The 24395-nt window shown below is 39.2% G+C and overlaps 1 protein-coding gene across 5 annotated transcripts in view; it reads left to right on the top strand.

Moving 5' to 3' along the window:
* The window catches only part of chst10 (carbohydrate sulfotransferase 10), a 60858-nt gene that overhangs the window by 12067 nt on the left and 24396 nt on the right, over positions 1-24395 (top strand). For 4 of the 5 annotated variants that reach the window (XM_072577631.1, XM_072577630.1, XM_072577629.1 and 1 more), the window contains 2 exons: positions 1406-1538; positions 13561-13643. In XM_072577631.1, the coding sequence (XP_072433732.1) occupies positions 1427-1538; positions 13561-13643 (195 nt within the window). In that variant the 5' untranslated portion in view covers positions 1406-1426. Of the gene's footprint in view, positions 1-1405; positions 1539-13560; positions 13644-18366; positions 18521-24395 lie in introns of those variants that run through there. The other variant, XM_072577633.1, reaches the window with a different exon arrangement.

Below are 24395 nucleotides of genomic sequence, written 5' to 3' on the forward strand. Positions count from 1 at the left end.
TAAACTGTCAGTGCAGTTCTGGGCATAATTGTTACCTTGTTTACAAACCAGTTTATTTGTTTTTCTGTGTACTGAAGGGTAAGGTATTTATTCAGTCCTCCTCTGGAAGTTGAGGATTAGATAGGTAAAGGATACAGGAACTCACTATGACCTGGTGAATTGAATGCTCAGCTTTGAGCAATGTTCCAAAAAAAACAATTAAATTAGAAACCACAAGAATCTAGGAAGAATAAGAAAAACAAACTGGTTAAAAATCACAACAGGGTGTTGATGAAGAATGTACTGTCAAACAAATGGGTAAGTATTGAGTAAAGAACCACAAAAATTGTTCCTTGAATTTGATTGTTTCAAATTCAAGTCAATAAAATGAACACTGAAATCAAAGACATACTGCAATTAGACTAACGAATGAAAAATTAAAATGACCACAGATTAATATAAAATATTATGTTAAAAATGGAACAAGCTTTATTATAACTATCATTGAATCACTAAAAATAAATTGGAAAGCAGTCTGGAAATAATAGTAGACAAATCACTTTTATAATTTTAAGACAATATAAAGAAGCATTACAGGCCATGATAAAGTATTCGAGACCTTCTAGCCAGATCATTAGAAAATAAATCTGGAGAAATTGTGGTGAAGTTTTGTAACTGTTGATCAGGCAATAATGAAGAACACTATGTTTGATTTCAACCATCGTGTTCTTCTTGAAGAATTATCAGGACCAAAACCAAGTATGAAAGGAATATAAATCAGCAAGTTCTGGAGAATCTTTCTTGAACTTAGGAGACTGGACAAAGCATTTAACCTCAAAAAATTAATTCAAATGTTGAATGGGATGGACAAAGTAAATCCAAATTAGTTCTTGAAAGCTCGCTAAAATTGAAACAAAGTGAAAATTAATGAAATTATTACAGATATCAATAATGAGTATTTGAAATAATCTACCAAACAATTTCATGGAATCAATCTATGTTATCCTAAGCATAAAAGGTGCATTTTTGATGACAAGTTTAATAGTTTAGATGGCCATGTTTCCCACTGGTTTCATTCTCTGAAACCTGTGAATTGATATATAATCTGGTAAGCTAAATTTAATTAAAGTACAAAATGAAAGCAAAGACAGCAACCTCTATTTAATGTAATGAAATGTTCCAAGGTAAAGAAAATGTAATTATCACTGTTTTGGGGATAAACTGTTTTAAATCACAACTAATCATCAATAACGTTTCTTTCACCACTGAAACAATTTTGAATTGATTAGATTGGAAAACTATTAAAGAATTTGATCTGCATCATGCCTAAATGTAGATCAGAATATTTTGTAACTTATCTTTACTTCCAAAACTGTAGATTGGGACATGGAATATTTTGTAATTATTATTCTTTTAATGTTTGCAGAGAACACACAAGTGATGGCTTATGTCTGAAAACATGCGGCACCGATGCTTGCTGCTGGCTGTGTGTGGATGGGCAGTTTTCATGTTGCTGTTTGTCAGTAAATTTATTACTTTAAGTCTCAGAGATAAAGAAGGTAGGTCAGAAGTGAATGATTATTTGGTTTTGCTTTCAGAATAATCAGCCTTTGGGATTTATCACGTATGGTCTTAATTTGGTAATAGCAGCAATTGTACTGTCACAATTGATTGATTGTATTTTCCTCCTTCTAACCTCCATTTTAGAGCCTTCCACAGCATTTAGAGTAGACAAGTGACTAAGCTATGCTAAACCTCTGCTATGAATTATACAAGTGGCAAAAGTATGATGTGATTGAAAGAGATTTCTTGAAAAGCCTTTGGATAAGTATTTCAAATTGACTGAAACAAATATCCCTGAAATCTGTTAAACATAATTCCTCATTTTAATATTTGCTTTATTCGCCATTTAACTTTTTAAACACCCAGAAGCTATTTGTTCCTTCAAAGTTCATCCTGACTTCTGTCCAACTTTGGCAATATGCTTATCTCTATTTTAATCATTTCCCAGATCCAATTAATGGGAAATTGCCCATTCACAGCCACTACTCTTATATCAGATTTGAAAAGCAGAATATTTATCTCTAATTTCTTTAATGTAGCAATTTAAGGATAACATCACGTGACACTGGGCAAAGCATTAGGGAGAGGAATTTCTGAAGGATCAAGTGAAGGTTTTGATGGACATGAATGCACTGAATAATTACAGTGTATTGGTGTACGAGTTGCAAAGAACTGTTTAGGTTATATTTGCTCTTAATATTTCTGTCACAGGGTTTTGGACCGTGCTTTCTCCAGTACTGTGCTGGTAGAACCTAACAGTACCCAATAATGCCACAATATCCAATCATACCAATGACGGAAACTTGCTGTTGATGGATTATGAACATTTTCCAGACTCTTCCTCCACCCTGATGTCTTCCTATTCCGTTGTCAGAATCCACTTTAATGTTGATAAATTATTAAATCACATTTTGTTGACTGCAGATTCTAGAATGAATCAAGACCCAGTTGTCCAGGATCTAGACACCTACCTAATCCAACACTTTCTGATCCTCACAATTGTTTTCAGTGTCCTTAGTTTCTAGAATTCACTTCAGTGTTCCTGGAACCTCAAATTCCAGCATTCCTTTCCAATGCTTTCTGACCTTTGCTGTCTTTCAAATTACAGCAAGACAGTAGGACCCCATTCCAGTTGTGCAAAACCTACACCTCTTTCGCAGGTCACAAAATGGTCAGTCAGTATCCCTGATTATATTGTTTCGTGAAACCACCCTATTATTGAGGCTTTCAACTTTCAACCTTAAGTAATACCACAGCAGATTTGCAGAAATGTTTTCAGAACTTCCTGTCCACTTCCAATTCATCTTTCAAAAATAACACTTTTTATGTCAAACTTCAACGATAACAATGGTAATACAAAAGTATGAATGTTTAATATATGGAAACAAAAAGTACCAAAATCACTGTGTTTAGAGGCTGTTACTTGACCCTTGTTTTAGTATGGTTGAGATTAGCAGCATAAAATAGTCAACTTTTGAAAGAATGTTTTCATTAGATTTTTGACTTTTATATTTTTTACATGATATAATGTTTTCACCTGGTAAAGCACCACGTCATCTGAGTTGCCTGAAATAATTGGTTTGATATTCTGGACCTTCTTTCAATTCACCTTTTAACCTCACTGTGTGGTTCTGTCGTCTCAGAGGTAGGGCACAGCAAAGAGCTGTATTTGGAATATTTTGCAGGTTGACGACGAGTGCTGGCAGAGGGTAATTGGATGTACCTAACATCTCCTGCTGCATTAGATAGAACTTCTTCTTAATTAGAAAAAGACTGAAACTGTATTAAGAAGCTGATTGCTTCTGGTGATACCCTTCTCCACCAGGGTCTGACTTTAGTTGTGGCACATGGACCAGTCAGATGGATGTACACAATTATGTGCCAAGCAGAATTTTTGATTCTATGCAAATGTCTTTCCAGATGTAATTCTAAGAGGCTGCAATACTCCTTTGGTATCCTGTTCAACAATATGAAAAGTAAATTGGAATGGAAGGTTTGGTTGGCACCTTTTCATTTTGGTACTCGACTATTGGTTCTTCTTCAAGGCTGTATCTAAACTAGAGATTGGTTAGTTTAGTTGGCTAGACAGTTGGCATGCAATGCAGATTGATGCCCACAGGTGGATTTCGGTAAGATATTAAATACACTGGGTCCCCACAACAAAGAAAGTGAGATCATGTGCCCAGTTGGTGATAGTAACCATCATTCTGTGTTTTGGTTTCCTGACTGTCATTCCTACATTGTCTTGATTTTTTACAATTCTGGTAAGAACCATTAACACTTAAAGAAAAGTTTGAAAACTCTATGATTAACTGAAATAAATTGCACTACATTTCATACAGTAGGATTTAAAACCAGTACTCTAACTTAATACAATAGTTATGGATAAATAAATCAGAAGGATTTAGAGGGATATGGGCCAATAGCTGGCAAATGGGACTAAATTAGGTTAAGATATCTGGTCGACATGGATGAGTTGGACCAAAGGGTCTGTTTCCGTGCTGTACATTTCTATGAGTCTACATATACTATGAATTCAACTTTAATATTTTCCTTCTGTTATTTGAGATGTACTTCCAGGCTACTCTTTTAAATGAATCAAAGATTTCTGCCTTTACTACCCTTTCAAATTGATACTTCCAGACATCTACCATTCTCTGGGTGATAAAGCTTTCCTTGTCTACCCTCTAAACTTTTTATCAGTTTCTTGAAATCAGTGGTTCCTGGTCATTGACAGCTCTGTTAGGGTAAATAGATGCTTCCTACCCACTCTGTCCAGCCACTCATAATTTTGGACACATCAATCAATTCTGTTCTCAGCCTCCTCTGTTCCAAGCAGAACATTCTGAAATTGTCCAATTGTTCATTAGCTGCATTTTAAGAGTTTCGTCAACATCCTTGTAAATCTCCCCTGAATGTTCAGGCAGAGGCTATTACCATTTAAAGAAAAATTTGCAAACTCAGTGATTAACTGTAAGAAATTACACCACAACATTTCACACTTTAGGATTTAAAGCAAGTACACTTAACTTAATACTATAGTTTATAACTACATATGCTATGAGTCCAATTTTAATAGTTTGCTTCTGTTATGATAACTTCAGGTTAATTTACTTTGCCTGTGACCAACCCGAAGAAATGTCACAGCCCTCTGGAATTCAATTCTCCTCGCTGTTCTCTTATTCTCTAAAGTCTGGATTTAATTGCGATCTTTCCAATAACTTTTGGCTAGGTGGTTTCTCACAACTATAGACTTCAAAGATATCCTGAATTTGGACATGCATAAATTTTGCTTTCCCCAGTTTGTTTCATGGTGTCTTTACAGCTGTTTCCAAGTTAGCTGTTTCAGCTGACTGTTTCTCTCACAGAGCTAGGTAGTTTTCATTGTGAGGATCACTGCGGTTTTCTTCCTCGAGCTTCAAACTAAGTAACTATTTCAACTTTTTTTTTCCTTCACCAATTCCAAATGAGCTGCAACTTATATATCTTTAATTGTCTTCTGGGAGAAACACCCATATGAATGAAAGAAAACTCCCTTCGTCCATTTCTTGGCAAAGAGCCATGCTTTAGGATGTTTCAAATAGAAACTGAAATTAACAATTTTTAATTTTAAAACAACCCCATGATTCTGTCATCAGTATGAATATTTTATATTTCTGATGGAGTTTATAGATCTCTTTCCCAGAATTCATTAAGGTAACAATAACTCCTTTACCAATCATTGGTCTCATCTTTCATTTAAAATGAAATTTTTTTTACCTCAGTCAAAAAAAGTTCTTTCTGAAGCATCTTCATTGCTTTCTTTGTTCAACCTGTGTCCAAGCAACTTTCCTTCACCATGTGATTTCCATCTTATTTCACATTTTTGGTTTTCCGATTATTTAATCTTTTCCTCCATATAAACTACCCAATTCATATTCGCTGCTATTTCCTTGTCCTTACCATCCCACACATCCTCACTGCTAACATTGTACTTCACTGTGTCTCTCTCCATGTGCAACCTCCTTTTCACTTTCAATCCTATTTCATTCTTTGTGTTTCCCTCAGAAAAAATGTCGACTTACATCTGCATTTTGAAAATCCCAATTGTGTAACCTTTGTCCTTCCAGTAACTTTAGAAATTTTATGTTGACTGATTTTCTCAACTACATACTCACTTGCATTTTTGCCCTAGTCTTATTTTGAGCCATTGTTCTTGTTCACCCTGGATGTTCCCCAGTATAGACTTTATCTCTCTTCCCTTAAGTCCATTGCAGTAGATAAATTCTGACAAGGATGACACCCATGGTTTCTTCAATATCACCAAAGCAAATATACAGACCCAATACCCTTGGCCTCAAACCGCTGCAGAGTAAGAGACAGAGAAAATGTCAGTCTCCGCTGAAGAGAACACTTCAAAGAAAATCGTAAACCACAATACAATTATCAGTGAAGACCTGTTTGAGGAAATCCCCGATATCCTATCAAAGATGATCATGGACTTGCACCTAATGTGGCAGAAGTTAAGCTACAATAAAACACATGAAGAATGGAAACACCGTAGGAGTAGATAAGATTCCATAGAGATTTTGAAATTTGGAGGAGCAAAGCCTACCACTCACCTCTATCAACTGTTCCTGAAAATCTGGGACAAAGAAAAAATCCCTGTCAATCTCAGAGATGCTGCTATCACTACCATCTTCAAGAAAGAGACAAAATGGACTGTGGGAACAACTTTGGAATCTCCTTATTTTCTATTTTCAGGAAGATCATCACCCGAGTACTTGCTAGGTGTCTTTTCCTAGAATCTGAGGAAATCTTTCCTGAAAACCAATGTGATGTGTGACCAAACCAAGGACTTACACTGCTCAGAAACTCAGAGAATTGCCAGGAACAACACCAACCACTCTACGCGCCCATTGATCTGACCAAGGCTTTTAACTCAGTCAGACCGAAAGTATCATGGAAGACCCTGTCAAAGACCTGCTACCCACGTGAAGTTCATCAACATCTTCTATCTCCTCCATGACAAGATGTTGGCAACAATACTCACTGATGAAAATGTGACAGAATCCTTTGAGATGAAGGCAGGGGTCAAGCAGGGATGTGTCATTGTCTCCACTCTTTTCTCCATCACCATCACCATTCTTCATCTTGTCAAGAGTAAGCTTCCCAATGACACAGGATGGACCAAAAACATTTTGACCTCGATTGGTGGAAATCCAAGAAGAAAATGATATTGACCTCAATTGTGAAACTTGACTATATGGATGATGATGTTATCTCTGCTGTCTCAAAAGAGAATCTTCAAGCCTTGCTTACGATCTTTGTGGAAGCTTTCTGAAGAAATGGTCTTCGCTTCAACATGAAGAAGACTTGAATCCTTTACCAACCCTTTCCAGGGTCAAGTTCTGGTCCATCCCTTCATTAAGATCACCAAAGGTGTCCTCTCAAATGTGGAGCATTTCCTTTACTTGGGGATCTGCCTCTTATCTAAGGCTGACATGGATGCAGCGATTCAACATTATATCCAATCAGGCTGAGAGTCTCTGATGACTGTGAGATCAGCGCTGATACCAAGATCCTGATTATAAGGCAGTCATCTGACTGACTCTTCTACATGGGTCTGGACCTTGGGACAATATACAGACGCCACTTCAAGACTCTTGAGAAGTACCATCAATGCTGTTTGAGACACGTTCTCTGCATCCGCTGGCAGGACAGGCATTCTAGCATCAGCATTCTTGAAGCAGCTGATAGCATCAGCATTGAGGCAAAGATCATCAGAAAACCAACTCCACTGGACCGGCCATGTGTTTAGGAAGCTGCCTTCACACAGCTTAAGGAAGGCACTCGAATCAGAGGAGAACAAAGGAAGTGCTTAAAAGATACCCTGAAGGCAACTCTCAAGAAAAACAATACAGATGTCAGCACATAGGGTACCTTTATTCAGAAGAAGCTGACTTGGAGGAAACTGCTGCGTGATGGGACATAATTCTTCAAGAACATCCATTGGTAAGAGAGAGTACAGAAAATGAAGAGGAGAAAAGTGTGCCAATGATCTCAAGGCCAAGGACCACTTAAGCCTATGGGAAACACCTGCCAAATATGTGCTCAGAGATACGTCTCTGAGATTGGGATCATCAGCCACACAAGGACCCACAGAACTCATAACCAGTGATACAGAATTACCTTGGTGGCAATTATGTTCATTAGAGAGCGATTGCCAATGACAGTAGCTAGCAACTAGTTAGCTGTTCCCCTGTATATCTAGCTGCATCACACGTTGTATCATTAAGCTCTTATCATCTGTATTCCCTCTGTGCTCACACTTGCACAATTACCTTTGATGTTCTTAAAGCTCAATCCCGCTCTCAGCCACATCATTTGAAGACAAAGCATTAGTTTTCACTATACCACTCGGCAGTTTCTCTCCACTTGCTAAACACTTCTCCTATCTCTTGGTGTCCTATTTGGCACTGAGATGAGCGTGTAACCACCAATCCATGCCAACATTAGATAATGATTGGGACATTTCACATGTTAAATGTGCCATTTAAAGAAGTTGTTATTGGATGTAATACAATAGGATCAGTTAATGTATGGCTGAAGGTATGGTGCAGTGAGGTTTCACATTTATGGGACAAGCTGTGTGACGGGAGGGCTCTATTCAAAATGAATTGGTTTGCATTCACTGGGTACGGATTGCCCATCCCTAACAGAGCAGTTAAAAGTCAATCACATTTATGTGAGTCTGGAGTCACATGTAGGCTAGACCAATCAAGGATGGCAGCTTCTTTCCCTAAAGGACATTAGTAAACCAGGTGGGTTTTTCCAACAATCAACAATGGATTCATGGTCATCATTAGATTCTTAATTCCAGATAACTATAGGACTTCACATTCCACCAACTGCCATGGCAGGATTTGAATCCCAGTTCCCAGAACATGCCCAGATCATCTCTGAATTAACAGTCTAGCAATAATACCAGTAGGCTATTGTGTCTCCTAAATTGTGGGAAGGATTTAACCTAATTTATCAGAGGGTGAGGATGCCTTGATGAAATATTAGCGATGAGAAACAATGTACAGAGGGGTCTGGGAAAGGCTAATAATACTCGACCTAAGAATAGTTTTGAAGTAGGAAGTATCACATTGAGAATATTCAGGGTAGTCTTAAATGTATTGAGTGTTTATGTTTGTAAGGTGGCTGTTTCAAACAACAATCCTTTTTTATTTAACCATTAGCCCCTTGTTTCCTTGATATTCCTATAATGTTTGCCCAAATATTTTTGAATTGTGTTTTAAAGACCACTATTGAATCTGTATCCATCATCCTCTTAGGTAGTGCATTTCAAATTTATCTATCTTTCTGTCCATTTAGCTATCTAAACCTTTCATGATTTTAAACCCAGCACAAACCACTCTTTGGACTTCTCTGTTCTTAGGAGAATATCCCTTGTTTTTCCAGATATCCATTTAATTGTAATACCATAACTCTAGGACCATTCTCGTAAAGCTCTTTTATACTCTTTCCAAAGCCACTGCACACTTAGTAAAGTGTGGTGCTCAGAATAGACAAGGTTACTTCAGCTGGGTTCAAACTAGTACTTTGTTTAAGTTTAACTTCTTAGCCCATCTCTGTATTATACATCTTTATATATACAGGACCTATAAGTTTTATTAACTGTTCTTTTAACCTGTCCTATCATAAAAGAGTTCACCACAGCCACCACCAGATTATTCTCTTTTGGCACCTTTTTAAAAATTGCACTACTTAGCTGAAAGGTGCACCCTCTACCCAACAAAAATTATCCCAGTTCTCTCCCAGGGGCGGTAAGACCTTACCTTGTTGCCTCTCACAAGGCCCCACATTTTTACCTTATTTCTGGGACTGCTCTGAATATGCTGCAGTCCTAGCAGTGGTACTGCAGGTGGTGGCAGTGCTGGGACAGAGGAACTCTTTATTTCCTGATTGGCGGGCAGCTCTTGGCGGTGGGTACACTGTTGTCAAGGCATGGAAGCCCTGTTGGCAGGCAGTTAATTGCCTGAATGTGCTTGAATTGCATCTGGCTTTTTGAAAATGTCAGCAATGGGTCGTGCCTGACTTTTTGGCAAGTGGACAGGGCCATTAAATTCAATCCATTAACTGCAATTTAAAATTACTGCATTTGTTGTAAAACTGTTTGGAATATTCTGATGCAAGTATAAAAATATCAGATAATGGAACTTCAGTCCCTATAGACTTGTATACTGTTGTTACGCCACAAAGACAGACAGCTGAACCAAATTGACCAACTCTCCATGAAGTTCCAGTTATACTTCAGCATCTGCCATCTGCTTCAGCATGACGTATCCCAGACTCGCTGGAATCAGTTCTAGGTACATCCCTCATTACTGGCCAAACTCTGTTATCTGTTTAAACGTACTGCTCCCCCCTCACCCCCTGTGTTGAAGTATCTGTAGAACCCTTTGATAAGGAACCAGCCTGGAATTAACTTCTAGGCCTGGCCTCACAAGGAAACAACAGCTTACTAGTTCTTTATTTTTGATTAAGACAAGCTGCTAAATAAAATTCAAAGATCATTTTTAGCTTGCAGTTTTCACTACACAACTCCAAACCAAATTGATAACAGAATAAAACAAAAATATTGAAAAATTAGCCATGGTTCTAACACTGTTGCTACTAAACTTTTCCAGTTTGTATGTCTGCAGATTAGCATTCAGGACAAGTTCATATTTAGAATTTGTTGCAAAACTGTGGCTGACTAATGTCCTTTCGGAAAGGAAATCTGCCGTCCTTACCTGGTCTGGCCTACGTGTGACTGCAGACCCACAGCAATGTGGTTGACTCTCACCACCTATTCTCTGGGCAATTAGGGATGGCAGTAAATACTGGCCTGGCTAGCGATGTCCATGCCTTGTGAATGAATAAAATAAACTGTGGCTAGTCCTTGCTGTATTGGAATTGGCTGAGAAACTCCTTGCAGATCAGCAGTTGTGAAATTTGCATCTTTCCTTTAAGGGGAAATAATAGCAAAGTTTTTCATATCCACTATGAGTTAGTAGGTGGAGAAAACATTTTTTCACACATGGTTTACTTTTACTTCAAGGTCTTCTCAGTTTGATGTGTAAATTTGAAATTTAGTACAGTAATGAATAATTTTTAAACCTGAAAAATAAATTACCATTTTGATCAAGGTATTTTAACTGATGCTATTTTAAACCTATCTAACATGTTGTAGTCATTTCTATTATGTTGTCTTCCAAAGCAATTTCAATGAAATGTACCAATCTAGTTGCCAGAATTAGAATTCCTACAGTGTCGAAACAGGCCCTTCGGCTCAACAAGTCCATATTGACCGTCCAAAGAGTATCCGCCCAGACCCATTACCCTACCCTATTACTCCACATTTCCCTTGACTAATGCAAGTAACTTACACATCCCGTAATACTGTGGGCAATTTAGCTTGTGGGCAATTCACCTAACCTGCACATCTTTGGATTGTGGGAGGAAACCGGAGCACCCGGATGAAACCCACGCAGACACCGGGAGAATGTGCAAACTCCACACAGTCACCTGAGGCTGGAATTGAACCCAGGTCCCTGACGCTGTGAGACAGCAGTGCTGACCACTGAGCATCCGTGCCACCCTAGTAACTGCCTGTTTTAATGATTTGTGAGTTGATTTTGTTTAATTTTCAGATTCATTGTTAGCTCAGTTGTACAGCTTTGAAACAGATGTTGGAATGTAAATTATGTTTCTGCTATTCATGGAACCTGTATAATACAATATTTTATAATGAAAGTCAGTGCACAGGACAATTCATTGATAAAAGAAAGACCAAAACATTGTCTAATATATATGGTTTTAATTGCTTGTTTAATTTGTATCTTTTCTACACTTTTTATGTTAATGAAACACCCCAGAATGCTTCATAGGAATGTTATAAGTTGACACTGAACCATATAAACTGATATTAGAGAAGCTTGGCCAAAGAGGTGGCTTTTAAAGAACAGTAGAGTACAAAATAATCCCTTCAGCCTACCAAGTGTAGGCTGACAAAAACTGTTCTCATTCTACTTTCCAGCACTTGGCCCACAGCCTTGAATGACATTTCAAGTGCTCAACTAAATTGGATTTGTGGGCGGCACGGTGGCACAGTGGTTAGCACTGCTGCCTCACAGCGCCTGAGACCCGGGTTCAATTCCCGCCTCAGGCGACTGACTGTGTGGAGTTTGCACGTTCTCCCCGTGTCTGCGTGGGTTTCCTCCGGGTGCTCCAGTTTCCTCCCACAGTCCAAAGATGTGCAGGTCAGGTGGATTGGCCATGCTAAATTGCCCGTAGTGTTAGGTAAGGGGTAGATGTAGGGGTGTGGGTGGGTTGCGCTTCGGCGGGGCGGTGTGGACTTGTTGGGCCAAAGGGCCTGTTTCCACACTGTAAGTAATCTAATCTAATCTAATCTAATCTAAGTAATCTAATCTAATCCAAAGATTAAATTACAGTGTAGAAACAGGCCCTTGGGCCCAACAAGTCCACACCGACCCGTCGAAGCGCAACCCACCCATACCCCTACATTTACCCCTTACCTAACACTACGGGCAATTTAGCATGGCCAATTCACCTGCCCTGCACATTTTTGTGACGTGTGGAAGGAAACCGGAGCACCCAGAGGAAACCCACGCAGACACGGGGAGAATGTGCAAACTCCACACAGTCAGTCGCCTGAGGCGGGAATTGAACCCGGGTCTCTGGCGCTGTGAGGCAGCAGTGCTAACCACTGTGCCACCATGCGACCCACTACTTTTTAAAAGTTGTGAGATTTCCCATCTCAACATCTTAAAGAAGGAAATAAAGGCTTAGGAAAGGAATTCCAGAGTTTAAGAATTAGGTAATTGAAGCTATGCCCATAAGTGGCGGGAATTTGTAATTAGGATTGCTCCAAAATCCAGAGTAAAATGAGTGCATCGTGGAGGGTTATGGAACTGGAACTCGTTACAGACGGGGAAGGGCTAGGCCTTGAACATAAAAATGAGAATTTTAAATTGGGGCATTATTTATCCATCTATACTTGTCACTGCCTTGGGAAGGCAGCCAACATAATCAAAGACTCCTCCCACCCCAGTTATAATCTCTTCTAACCTCTTCTGTCGGGCAGAAGGTAGAAAAGATTAAACCCACATACTAGCAGATTCAAGAACAGCTTCTTCCCCACTGTTCTCAGACTTCTGAATGGAGCTCTTCAATTTTAAATTTAAACATTAATCTTGCTCTTTGTGCACCTTCTCTGCAGCTGTAAAATTGTATTCTTCGCTCAGTTCTGTTACCGTGATGCACTTTGTATGGTATGATCTGTCTATACTGCATGCAAAACAAAGTTTTTCATTGTAGTTGGGTACATGTGACAATAATAAATCAAATCAAACTAAATATTTAATCTGGATTCATATTGAGTGGCCTTGGTAACACTGTAGTGATATTATTTCTTATATATCAAACTGAGAATGAGACAATTCCATATAACAGTCTTGTCAGTTCCATTCATAAAACCACAGTGTACCTGTGTGCTAAAGTCCAACTGCTAGGAAGTCACAATGGGAGTGCTTATTTAAAATAAACACAACACTGATTTTGCTAAATTTTCAGTGAACAGATATACTTGCTCTCAATTAATTTAGGTGAGCAAAAGTTATGATTGCTTCCACATGTTATATAATGCTAATAATAAAGATGAAAAGGTAAGTTACTATGTCTATAACGATTGATATTTTAAAACTGATTTTCACCCCAATCTATAAAATGCACCAATGCGCAACATAAAGGACACTTACTTCCGTTGTTCACGGCAGTAAATGAACAATTGCCATTTGAATTGATAATGGACAATCTGAAATCATTGAAAGCAGTAGTTAATGACAGACTTCACTGTTGTGATTAATATGAATTCATAAAATACAACCTGAGGTCATTGGTGTGCATGGTAGTTACTAACAGACTGCACTGGCCTGACATGTGTGAATTGAATGTTCAATTTTACAGAATATGGTATTAAACCACAAATATTGGATAAGACTGTGACTAAAAAAATCAAGCCTCAAGAACGAACTTTACATACAGCTAAGGTAAGAATAGTAAATTCTTTTTTTTGTCCTTTTGAGAACAACAGTCACATTTTTGTACTGAAACTAAGTTGTCATAAGTTAAATCTTTGCATGGTTATGAGCTAATTTAAATTAGCAAATTAAGATTATTTGGGAACAAAAGATGTTGTAAGACCTAGTTTGTAGCACCAACCACTGATGTATATACCAAGAAATATTATGTAGAACCAACAATAACAGCTTATATTATATAGTGTCTTTAACGTAATAAAATGTCTTGAAGCACTCATGGGACTACCTGTATTATAAAACCAATTTAAGTCTGTGCCATTTGAGGACTGAGAGCTTGAAGAATTCAGTTCTTCAGCCCTTGGCAGTGGCCACAATATAGGATTGGAAGGATAAAGTATTGTATTTGATCAATCATTTAGAATTATCTCAGACAAATACAGTTCCATCCAGACAAATAACAGTTAGATAGGTGCTGAAGTGGAATAGCGTGGATAACTGTGTCAAAGGCTTTAGATGGCTTAAGAATGAACAGCTTGAACCATCTAAAGCCTGTGTCATAATCACACGAGTGCTGCTGTGACTTTGATAAGGTCTGCTTTAGGTATTTTGGCATGGCCAGAAACGTATTGGTGTGATTGAAATATAGCATTCCAGGAAAGGTGGGTGCTTTAGTCCAGAAAGCCAGCTGGTGAGGAATATTACTGGAGTCAAATTTTGCAGTCTTATATTAGCAGTTATTTACTCAGTTATAGATTACAAGCAAACATGTCCTAACCTAACAGTCACTATACAAGTCTGATTACTTATAGGGGCACAAATTAATCCGCAACCCTATCCCTTATCTGCAAGTAAACACAATGATTTAACAGTTAACAATAGGACATAGGAGCAGCAATATAGAGTCATAAAGATATATAGCATGGAAACAGACCCTTCAGTCCAACCCATCCATGCCGACCAGATATCCCAACCCAATCTAGTCCCACCTGCCAGCACCCTATTCATATACCCATCCAAATGCCTTTTAAATTGTAATAGTAATTGCAATTGTACTAACCTCCACCACTTCCTCTGGTAACTCATTCCGTACACATACCACCATCTGCATGAAAACGTTGCCCCTTAGGTCTCTTTTATATCTTTCCCCTCTCGCCCTAAACCTATGGCATCTAGTTTTGGACTCCCCTACCGCAGGGAAAATACATTGTTTATTTCTCCTATCCATGCCCCTCATGATTTTAAAAACCTCTATAAGGTCACCTCTCAGCCTTTGATGTTCCAGGGAAAACAGCCCCAACCTGTTCAGCCTCTCCCTATAGCTCAAACCCTCCAACCCTGGCAACATCCTTGTAAATCGTTTCTGAACTCTTTCAAGTTTCACAACATCTTTCCAATAGGAAGGAGACCACAATTGCACGCAATATTCCAAGAGCGGCCTAACCAATGTCCCGTACAGCCGCAACATGACCTCCCAACTCCTGCATTCAGTACTCTGACCAATAAAAGAAAGCATACCAAATGCCTTCTTCACTATCCTATCTACCTGTGACTCCACTTTCAGGGAGCTATGAACCTGCACTCCAAGGTCTTCACTGTCCACTACATCTCCAATATTGGTGTCATCAGCAAACTTACTAACTATACCTCTTATGCTCACATACAAATTATTTATATAAATGATGAAAAGTTGTGGACCCAGCACTAATCCTTGTGGCACTCCACTGATCACAGGCCTCCAATCTGAAAAACAACTGTCCACCACCACCCTCTGTCTTCTACCTTTCAGCCAGTTCTGTATCCAAATAGCTAGTTCTCCCTGTATTCCATGAGATCTAACCTTGCTCACGTTTCCCATGGGGAACCTTGTCGAATGCCTTACTGAAGTCCACGTAGATCACATCTATGATTCTGCCCTCATTAATCCCTCTTTGCTACTACTTCAAAAAAGTCAAGACTTTAGCACAATTTGTCAATCAAAGATTGGAAGTCATAATAGAGTTTACCCTTGACATCAGAATTTCTTGGTAGGGGACATGCACGCTATTAGTGTTGCTTGATAGAGATGGCAAGGGGTTACATTGCTATCGCTCAATCTGACAAGACCATCCTCAAATAAAGGGAGTTTTAAAAAATTAAGCTAATGTTTCAACTATCTCACTAGCCACTTTTTTTTTAAACCTGAGGATGAAGTACATAGGATCCAGGCACTGTCACCCACAACTCAAAAAAATTACTCAGTACTACCTCAGTGGTAACTCTGATTTTCCTGAGTTCCTCCCTCCCTCCCATTTTCTGATTTATAGCTACTTCTGGGATGTTTCTTGTTTCCCCTATAGCAAAGGCTGATGCAAAATCCCTTTTCAATTCATCTCATCCAAAAGACAGCACAGAGCACCATACTAGTTTTAGCCAGGACTTTTATGTTCAATACTGGAGTGAGTTTTGAACTGACAACTTTATTATGATCTTTGCAGAGATGGTTCATATTTTAAAAAAAACTATCTTCCATTAATACCTGAAAGGGTAGCATAATAAATACTTGGTAGACAGTTTATTTTCTAAAGTAGAGAACCAAATTTGCCTGTTTGTTTTTAAGACAAGAAAAACTTCACTGTGATATTTTACAATGTCCTTTAAATAGGCATTCAGTTTTCCTTGAGCCAGTCCAAAGTGATTCTTCGCTGCTGAGATTTTATTTCTATTCTTCGTTTGTTTTTACCTTTACCAAAAGGTTGGCAAGTCTTCCAGCCTAATTTAAGTGCTCACAAACTTTGATTTTTCAAGCAAACTGCAAACTTCCACCTATATTCCTTGATTATGAACCTTAGAACCGTTCAGTCTCTAGCTGCTTTCCCTTTCTCTGTCTTGGATCTTGCCAGACTAACCTTGTCTGAGGTTTTTCAAGAGTACCTCCCTGTTGAAAACCAATCTCATGGCATTGTGAAACACATGGGCCTTGTACCCATGCTGAAATTCTGATAGCTTTCCTTAAGACCCAAATATCTTCTCATGGAAGCAATTGGACAGTTTAATTACCTGTCTGTTGTTCTGTGTGACTACTAGCTCCACCGCAGATTATTTTTCTCAAAACTTCTCTACCACTGACTGAAGTTAAACTGACTGGTCTGTAATTGCTGGGCTTATCCTCAATTTTTTTTTAACAATATGATGTTTGCAATTCTCAGTCATCTTGCATCTTCCCTTACTCTGGGAAAATGGAAAAATTAAGACTATTGCCTCTGCAATTTCTGCTCTCATTTCTGTCAAAGGAATTAATAGTCCATGTCAATGAGCCTTTATGTACAACCTAAGGCATTTCACTCTCCTCTTTCTGCTTTTGCAAGGCTACTTTTGATGTTTCCCCAACAATCCAAGCTTATAAATTCCGACATTTCATCTACAAATTGCCTTTCGGCAACAACTACCAAAAACATAATATCGGCATTCATGCGTATGCTGATGATTTATGGCTCCACCTCATTACTCGCTTCTCAACTCCTCCACCTTTATTAAATTATCAGGCTGCTTATTTAACTTTCAGCACCGGATGACAGAAATTTCCTATTAGTAAAGCTGAAGCCATTGCTTTCAGTCACCACTGCAAACTTACCTACTACTCCATTCCTGTCATGAGCAACTCTGAGACTAAATGGATCATTTGCAATCTTGGTGTCATTTTTAACTCTGACCTGAACATCCAGTCTCTGTTCACTCAATCTTAAAACCCTCATTCATACCTTTGTATCTCAATGCATCTTGGCTGACTTCCAATTCCATTACTGTACACTCGAGGTCATCCAAAGCTACCATCTCCTAACTCGCTGCAAGTTCTGTTCACCTGTCACCCTTTTGTGCTCTTTGACCCACATTGGCTCCAATTCACTAGTGTCTTCTAAAATTCCCTTCTTTGTTTTCAAATCCCTCCATAGCCTCATTCCTCCCTGTTCTTTGTAATCTCCTCCAGCTCTGCAAACCTCTGAAATATCTGTGTTCAACTTATTTGTCCTCTTGCGCATCCCTGACTTCAATCACTCCATCACTGGTAGAAGTGCCTTCAGCTGCCTGGATCCTAAGCACTGGAATTTCCTTCCTTAAATCACTCTCCTACTCTATCTCACGTTCTTGCATAAAACCCTCTCTGTCTAAGCTATGTGGTACGGATGTAATTGCCTTTGTGTGGCTGTGTCACAACCTTTTTTGATAATATTTCAGGGCCATTATATTCCATTAGTGGTACCAAGTAAATATAAGTTGTTGTTCAGTACATACCCTACCAATGGAACAGAATTTTCATGAAGTTAATCCATATTTCTGGGAGAAAATCCCATTATTGAGAAATAAGTGGAAAATGTTTCACTGTCTTCTGGGACATTTATAAAATCAATGTATTAATTTATTTCTGATTTCAAATTAATTTATATTTAGCAGTGATAATATTAATTGTAATTGTTTACTAATGCATGGCGTGATAAGAACAAATTGTCCAGAATCTTTGATTTGTTTACCACATATGAAACCGATAAGTTTAGCTTGCAATTTATAAATTTGCAACCAATCAGGTAAAACCACTGATGGGATTTTCATTATATCCCACAGCTGCTTCTTGTTGTTTGCCCGCCATCTGGTGACGTCTCCTTGTAAGAGAGGATTGCGAGTAGATTTTGAAATATTATTACTGAAAGGAGATTGAGAAGATGTGTTCAGTGTTGTGTAACATGCCTGAAAGTAATTGCCAAAGGCAGAAATAACTGAAAGTCTTCTACAGAATGTGTACCAGTTGAGATGAATAACTTAAAAAATGGACAGCAGAGTAAAAGAGACCGTAGCTACTTCCTACAAAGGCCTCAGAGTATTTATTTTGCCTGCTCACCCTCATTTTATCTGAAGTATGAAAAAAAATTATAGTATATTGTAAATGCATAAACTAAACATTTAAATTTATTAAGCAAGCTGGCAGATTGTAGTAAAAATGTGCAGCATATTTGAGTTTTTTAGTTCATTTATACAACATTCAAAATTGCAACATATTTGGCATTTGTTTAAAAAGACCTATTCATTGTCCTCCTGGATGAAAATGGGTTGATGAGACATTTATACAGCAATAATACTTAATGAGTCTAATCTTTTTTTTCAAAAATGTGGTAATATATTTAATATAATCTTTGTAGAATTAACTAGTCAGTTACATTAGTTTCATTAGTTCTTTAGTTTTTTTTTAAGTTTCTCCTTACCCTGTTTGGTGTTAACATTTACTTTTGTCAACTTAAAATATTTGAAAGATAACTTAAGAGCAGCTGTTTTGAACTACAAACAAGCCCAGAACTAATTATTCCTTTGATTGGCTTCTGTAGGCTATCAATAAAATGCAGTTAACGATTTTATCTAGCTATTTCAGTGATAAATCAGAAGCTGATTTTTAATTTCATAATACAGACTGTTTTCTCATGCTTTTGTAATATGTTCATTTTCATTTTATTTTCATATTCATCTTTTCATATTCTTCAAATTCCCTATGAATGATGTTCTAATAATGATCTGTAAATACGGATATAATTATGGAAATATTAATGGCTTTGCTTGGTTAATATTTAAAAGAAACAGCTCAACAAGTTATTGTAGAACTGTTTAATTAACTGTCTGTTAGATATTATATACTTTCTTAAGGGTTGGTATCTTTCTTGTGTTGTGCGCTGCACGATAATTTCAAATTAGTTATTTTTACTTTCATCTCTCCCTAGCTTCACCTGAGACTATGTTAATGATATTTTGAACCTGTGTTCTCATACATGTTCTTCACTGCTTTAACATTGAACATCTCTTCACCCGTTTACTGAACACATCAAATCATGCATTCGACTGGTACACTATAACTGTCTGGCATTCACTGCTTAATTTCCTTGCTGTAGCTATCAATGTTTTGACAATGTACTTTGAGGAGCAACTTGTGTCTCCTTTAGCTTCATAATTAGAAACAACGCTCACACTGAACAGGAAGTCTATCCTCTACAACATCATGATATGAGAAAACCTAGAACCAAAGCCAGAGGTACAATTTTGATCGTGCAGAACAGCAGCTAGGTATAATAAAACAGAGCATTCCATTGCAGCTATTTCTTTAACGGAAGTTTTGCACAGCTAGAGTGATAGAGCTGTACAGCATAGAAACTAGCCTTTCACTCCAACTAGTCTATGTCAACCAGAAATCCTAAATTAATCTAGTGCCAGTTGACAGCACTTGGCCCATATCCCTTTAAACCCTTCCTCTTCATATACCCATCCAGATGCCTTTTATAGAATCCAATCCTCACAGCATGTAAACCAGCCATTTGGCCCAACAAGTCCACACCAACCCTCTGAAGAGCATCCAATCCAGACCTACCCTATTCCTGTAACTCTGCATTTCCCATGGCTAATGCACCTAGCCTACACATCACTGAACACTATGGGTAAGTTAGCATTGCCAATCTTCCTAGCCTTTGGATTGTGGGAGAAAACCTGAGAACTTGGAACATACATACAGCTGCACACAGACAGTTGCCCAATGCTGGAATCGAACCTGGGTCCCTGGCACTGTGAGGCAACAGTGCTAACCACTGAGCCACCATGCCATTTAACAGATACCGGTTAGGAAGGAAGATGTGTTGGACATTTTGAACAACTTGAGGATAGACAAGTCCCCCGGGCCTGACGGGATATATCCTAGGATTATGTGGGAAGCAAGAGAGGAAATTGCAGTACCGTTGGCAATGATCTTCTCGTCTTCACTGGCAACGGGAGTGGTACCAGGGGACTGGAGAGTAGCGAATGTTGCGCCCCTGTTCAAAAAAGGGAATAGGGATAACCCCGGGAATTACAGGCCAGTTAGTCTTACTTCTGTGGTAGGCAAAGTAATGGAAAGGGTACTGAGGGATAGGATTTACGAGTATCTGGAAAGACACTGCTTGATTAGGGACAGCCAGCACGGATTTGTGAAGGGTAGGTCTTGCCTTACAAGTCTTATTGAATTCTTCGAGGAGGTGACCAAGCATGTGGATGAGGGTAGAGCAGTGGATGTAGTGTACATGGATTTTAGTAAGGCATTTGATAAGGTTCCCCATGGTAGGCTTATGTGGAAAGTCAGGAGGCATGGGATAGAGGGAAATTTGGCCAATTGGATAGAAAACTGGCTAACCGGTCGAAGGCAGAGAGTGGTGGTAGATGGTAAATATTCAGCCTGGAGCCCAGTTACAAGTGGAGTTCCGCAGGGATCAGTTCTGGGTCCTCTGCTGTTTGTAATTTTTATTAATGACTTAGATGAGGGAGTCGAAGGGTGGGTCAGTAAATTTGCAGATGATACGAAGATAGGTGGAGTTGTGGACAGTGAGGAGGGCTGTTGTCGGCTGCAGAGGGACTTAGATATGATGCAGAGCTGGGCTGAGGAGTGGCAGATGGAGTTCAACCCTGCCAAGTGTGAGGTTGTCCATTTTGGAAGAACAAATAAGAATGCGGAATACAGGGTTAATGGTAGGGTTCTTAGTCAGGTGGAGGAACAGAGGGATCTTGGGGTCTATGTACATAGATCTTTGAAGGTTGCCACTCAGGTGGATAGAGTTTGTAGGAAGGCCTATGGAGTATTATCGTTCATTAGCAGAGGGATTGAATTCAAGAGTCGTGAAGTGATGTTGCAGCTGTACAGGACTTTGGTTAGGCCACAGTTGGAGTACTGTGTGCAGTTCTGGTCGCCTCACTTTAGGAAAGATGTGGAAGCTTTGGAGAGGGTGCAGAGAAGATTTACCAGGATGTTGCCTGGAATGGAGAGTAGGTCGTACGAGGATAGGTTGAGAGTTCTCGGCCTTTTCTCGTTGGAACGGCGAAGGATGAGGGGTGACTTGATAGAGGTTTATAAGATGATCAGAGGAATAGATAGAGTAGACAGTCAGAAACTTTTTCCCCGGGTACAACAGAGTGTTACAAGGGGACATAAATTTAAGGTGAAGGGTGGAAGGTATAGGGGAGATGTCAGGGGTGGGTTCTTTACCCAGAGAGTGGTGGGGGCATGGAATGCGCTGCCCGTGGGAGTGGTAGAGTCAGAATCATTGGCGACCTTTAAGCGGCATTTGGATAGGTACATGGATGGGTGCTTAATCTAGGTTAGAAGTTCGGCACAACATCCTGGGCCGAAGGGCCTGTTCTGTGCTGTATTGTTCTATGTTCTATGTTCTATTAACTGTTGTAATTGTACCGACCTGCACCACCTCCTTTGACAATTCATGCCATATATGCACGATCCTCTGAGTGAAAATGTTGTCCTTGAGGTTCCTTTTAAATCTTTCCCCTTTCACCTTATGTTTTGGTCTTCTCTACTCTGGGGGAAAGACTTTGGCTATTCATCCTGTCCATGCCCATCATGTTTTTATTAACCTCTATAAGGTTATCCCTCAGCTTCCAATGCTCAAGGGAAAATATCCCCAGCCTATTCAGCCTCTCCCTCCAATCGTGGCAACATCCTTGTAAATCTTATCTGAACTCTTTCAGGTCTCACAACATCCAGAATTGAATGCAGTATTCCAAAAGTGGCCTCACCAGTGTCCTGTACAGCCGCAACCTGACCTCCCAACTCCTAAACTGAATGCATTGACCAATAAAGGAAATCATAGCAAATGCCTTCTTCACTATCCTATCTACCTGAGATTCCACTGTCAAGGAACTATGAGCCTGCACTCCAAGGTCTCTTTGTTCAGCAACACACCTAGGACCTTACCATTAAGTGTATAAGTTCTGCCCTGATTCGCCTTTCCAAAATGCAGGTCCTCACATTTATCTAAATTAAACTCCAACTGCCAACTCCTCAGCACATCTCATCAAGAACCTGTTGTACTCTTGAGGTAACCTTCTCCGCTGTCCACTACACCACCAATTTTGGTGTCATCTGCAAACTTGCAGACTATACCGCCTATATTTACATCTAAATCATTTACATAAATGCAGTGGACCTGCATTGATCCTTGTGGCACACCACTGGTCATAGGCCTCCAGTCTGAAAAGCAACCTTCCACCACCATCCTCTGTCTACTTTGAGCCAGTTCTGTATCCAATGGCTAGTTCTCCCTGTATTCCACATGATCTAACCTTGCTAACCATATGGAACCTTGTTGAAAGCTTGAGTGAAGTCCATATAGATCGCATCCAACCCTCTGCCCTCATCAATCCTCTTTGTTACTTCAAAAAGCACAAACAACTTAATGAGACATCATTTCCAATGCACAATACCCTATTGACTATCCCTAATCAGTCCTTGCCTTTGCAAATACATGTAAGTCCTGTCCCTCAGGATTCCCTTCAACAACTTGCCCACCACTGACATCAGGCTCATTGGTCTGTAGTTCCTGACGTTTCCTTGCCACCTTTCTTAAATAGTGGCATCATGTTATATCTCAGCAAGGGGCCCAGCAATCACTTCCCTGGCTTCCCACAGAATTCTAGGGTATACCTGATGAGGTCCTGGGGATTTATCTACCTTTATGCAGTTTAAGATATCTGGAACCACCAAAAATATGGATATTTTTCAAGATGTCGCAATTTATTTCCTGATATTCTCCAGCTTCCATATCCAACACTGATGCAAAATACTCATTTAATATCTCCCCCATCTCCTGCGGTTCTATGTGTAGGTAGCCTTGCTGATCTTTAAGGGGCCCTATTCTCTCCCTAGCTACTCTTTTATCCTAGATGTATTTGTCAAATCCCTTTGGATTCTCTTTAACTCTATTTTCCAAAGCTATCTCATGATTCCTTTTTGCCCTCCTGATTTCTCTCTTAAGTATGCTCCTATTCCTTTATATTTGTCTAAGGATTGACTCAATCTCTCCTGTCTATGCCCGACATGTGCTTCCTTCTTTTTCTTGACCAAAACCTCAATTTCTCTAGTCATCCAGCATTCCCTACACCTACCAGCCTTGCCCTTCATTCTAACAAGAACATACTGTCTCTGGACTCTGTCGAAGAGTGTGGTGCTAGAAAAGCACAGCTGATCAGGCAGCATCTGAGGAGCAGGAGCATCGGGAATCCTGATGTCTCTTAACTCTGTTATCTCATGTTTGAACGAGATACATTCATAGAGAAAGCAGCTAACTATTTGCTAACTTGTGCATGGCACAAAAACCAAGCTACTAGGATCATTCTGCTGATTTATGAAGCCTGTGTTTTAAGTAATTTGTTGTTTGGCTCAGAAACATGGTTGGTTTATGTCTATCAAGAGAGGAAGCTAGGCAACTTTCATCTTTACGATTTGAGGCAGACTCATTGAAGGACAAAATCAGTAATGCAACAGACTGAAAAGGACAAAGCTTCTAAGTGTGTTCACCGCATCAAGTAAAGGCAATTTCATTGGCTTGGACATGTCCACGGGATGGCATATCGATTACATACCTAAGGATATTCTGTGTACTGAGGTGGGACACCCATTACATTACTTTCAAATATGATGTGAAGGGTCTAAACATTGTTTCTCAGGGAGACACTAGCTGATGACAAAAGAAAATCTGCGCCATGTTGCTACTCTTATTTTCTACTGTGACTTATAATTTGCATCACAGGCCTGTTGTGTGACACACTATCTATCACTATAAGGGTTGTATTGTGTTACACTGCTCTGTAATTTGCAATTTTTTAGTCTTTTGACCTTTCCCTTGAGTCCAAGGAACATTGAAGGAATTATATCCAATATCCCCGCAATTTCTACCCTCACTTCCTTCAAAATTCTAGGCTGCATCTCAACCAGTC

Source organism: Chiloscyllium punctatum, chromosome 9, assembly GCF_047496795.1.
Source record: "Chiloscyllium punctatum isolate Juve2018m chromosome 9, sChiPun1.3, whole genome shotgun sequence".
Taxonomy (NCBI): Eukaryota; Metazoa; Chordata; class Chondrichthyes; order Orectolobiformes; family Hemiscylliidae; genus Chiloscyllium; species Chiloscyllium punctatum.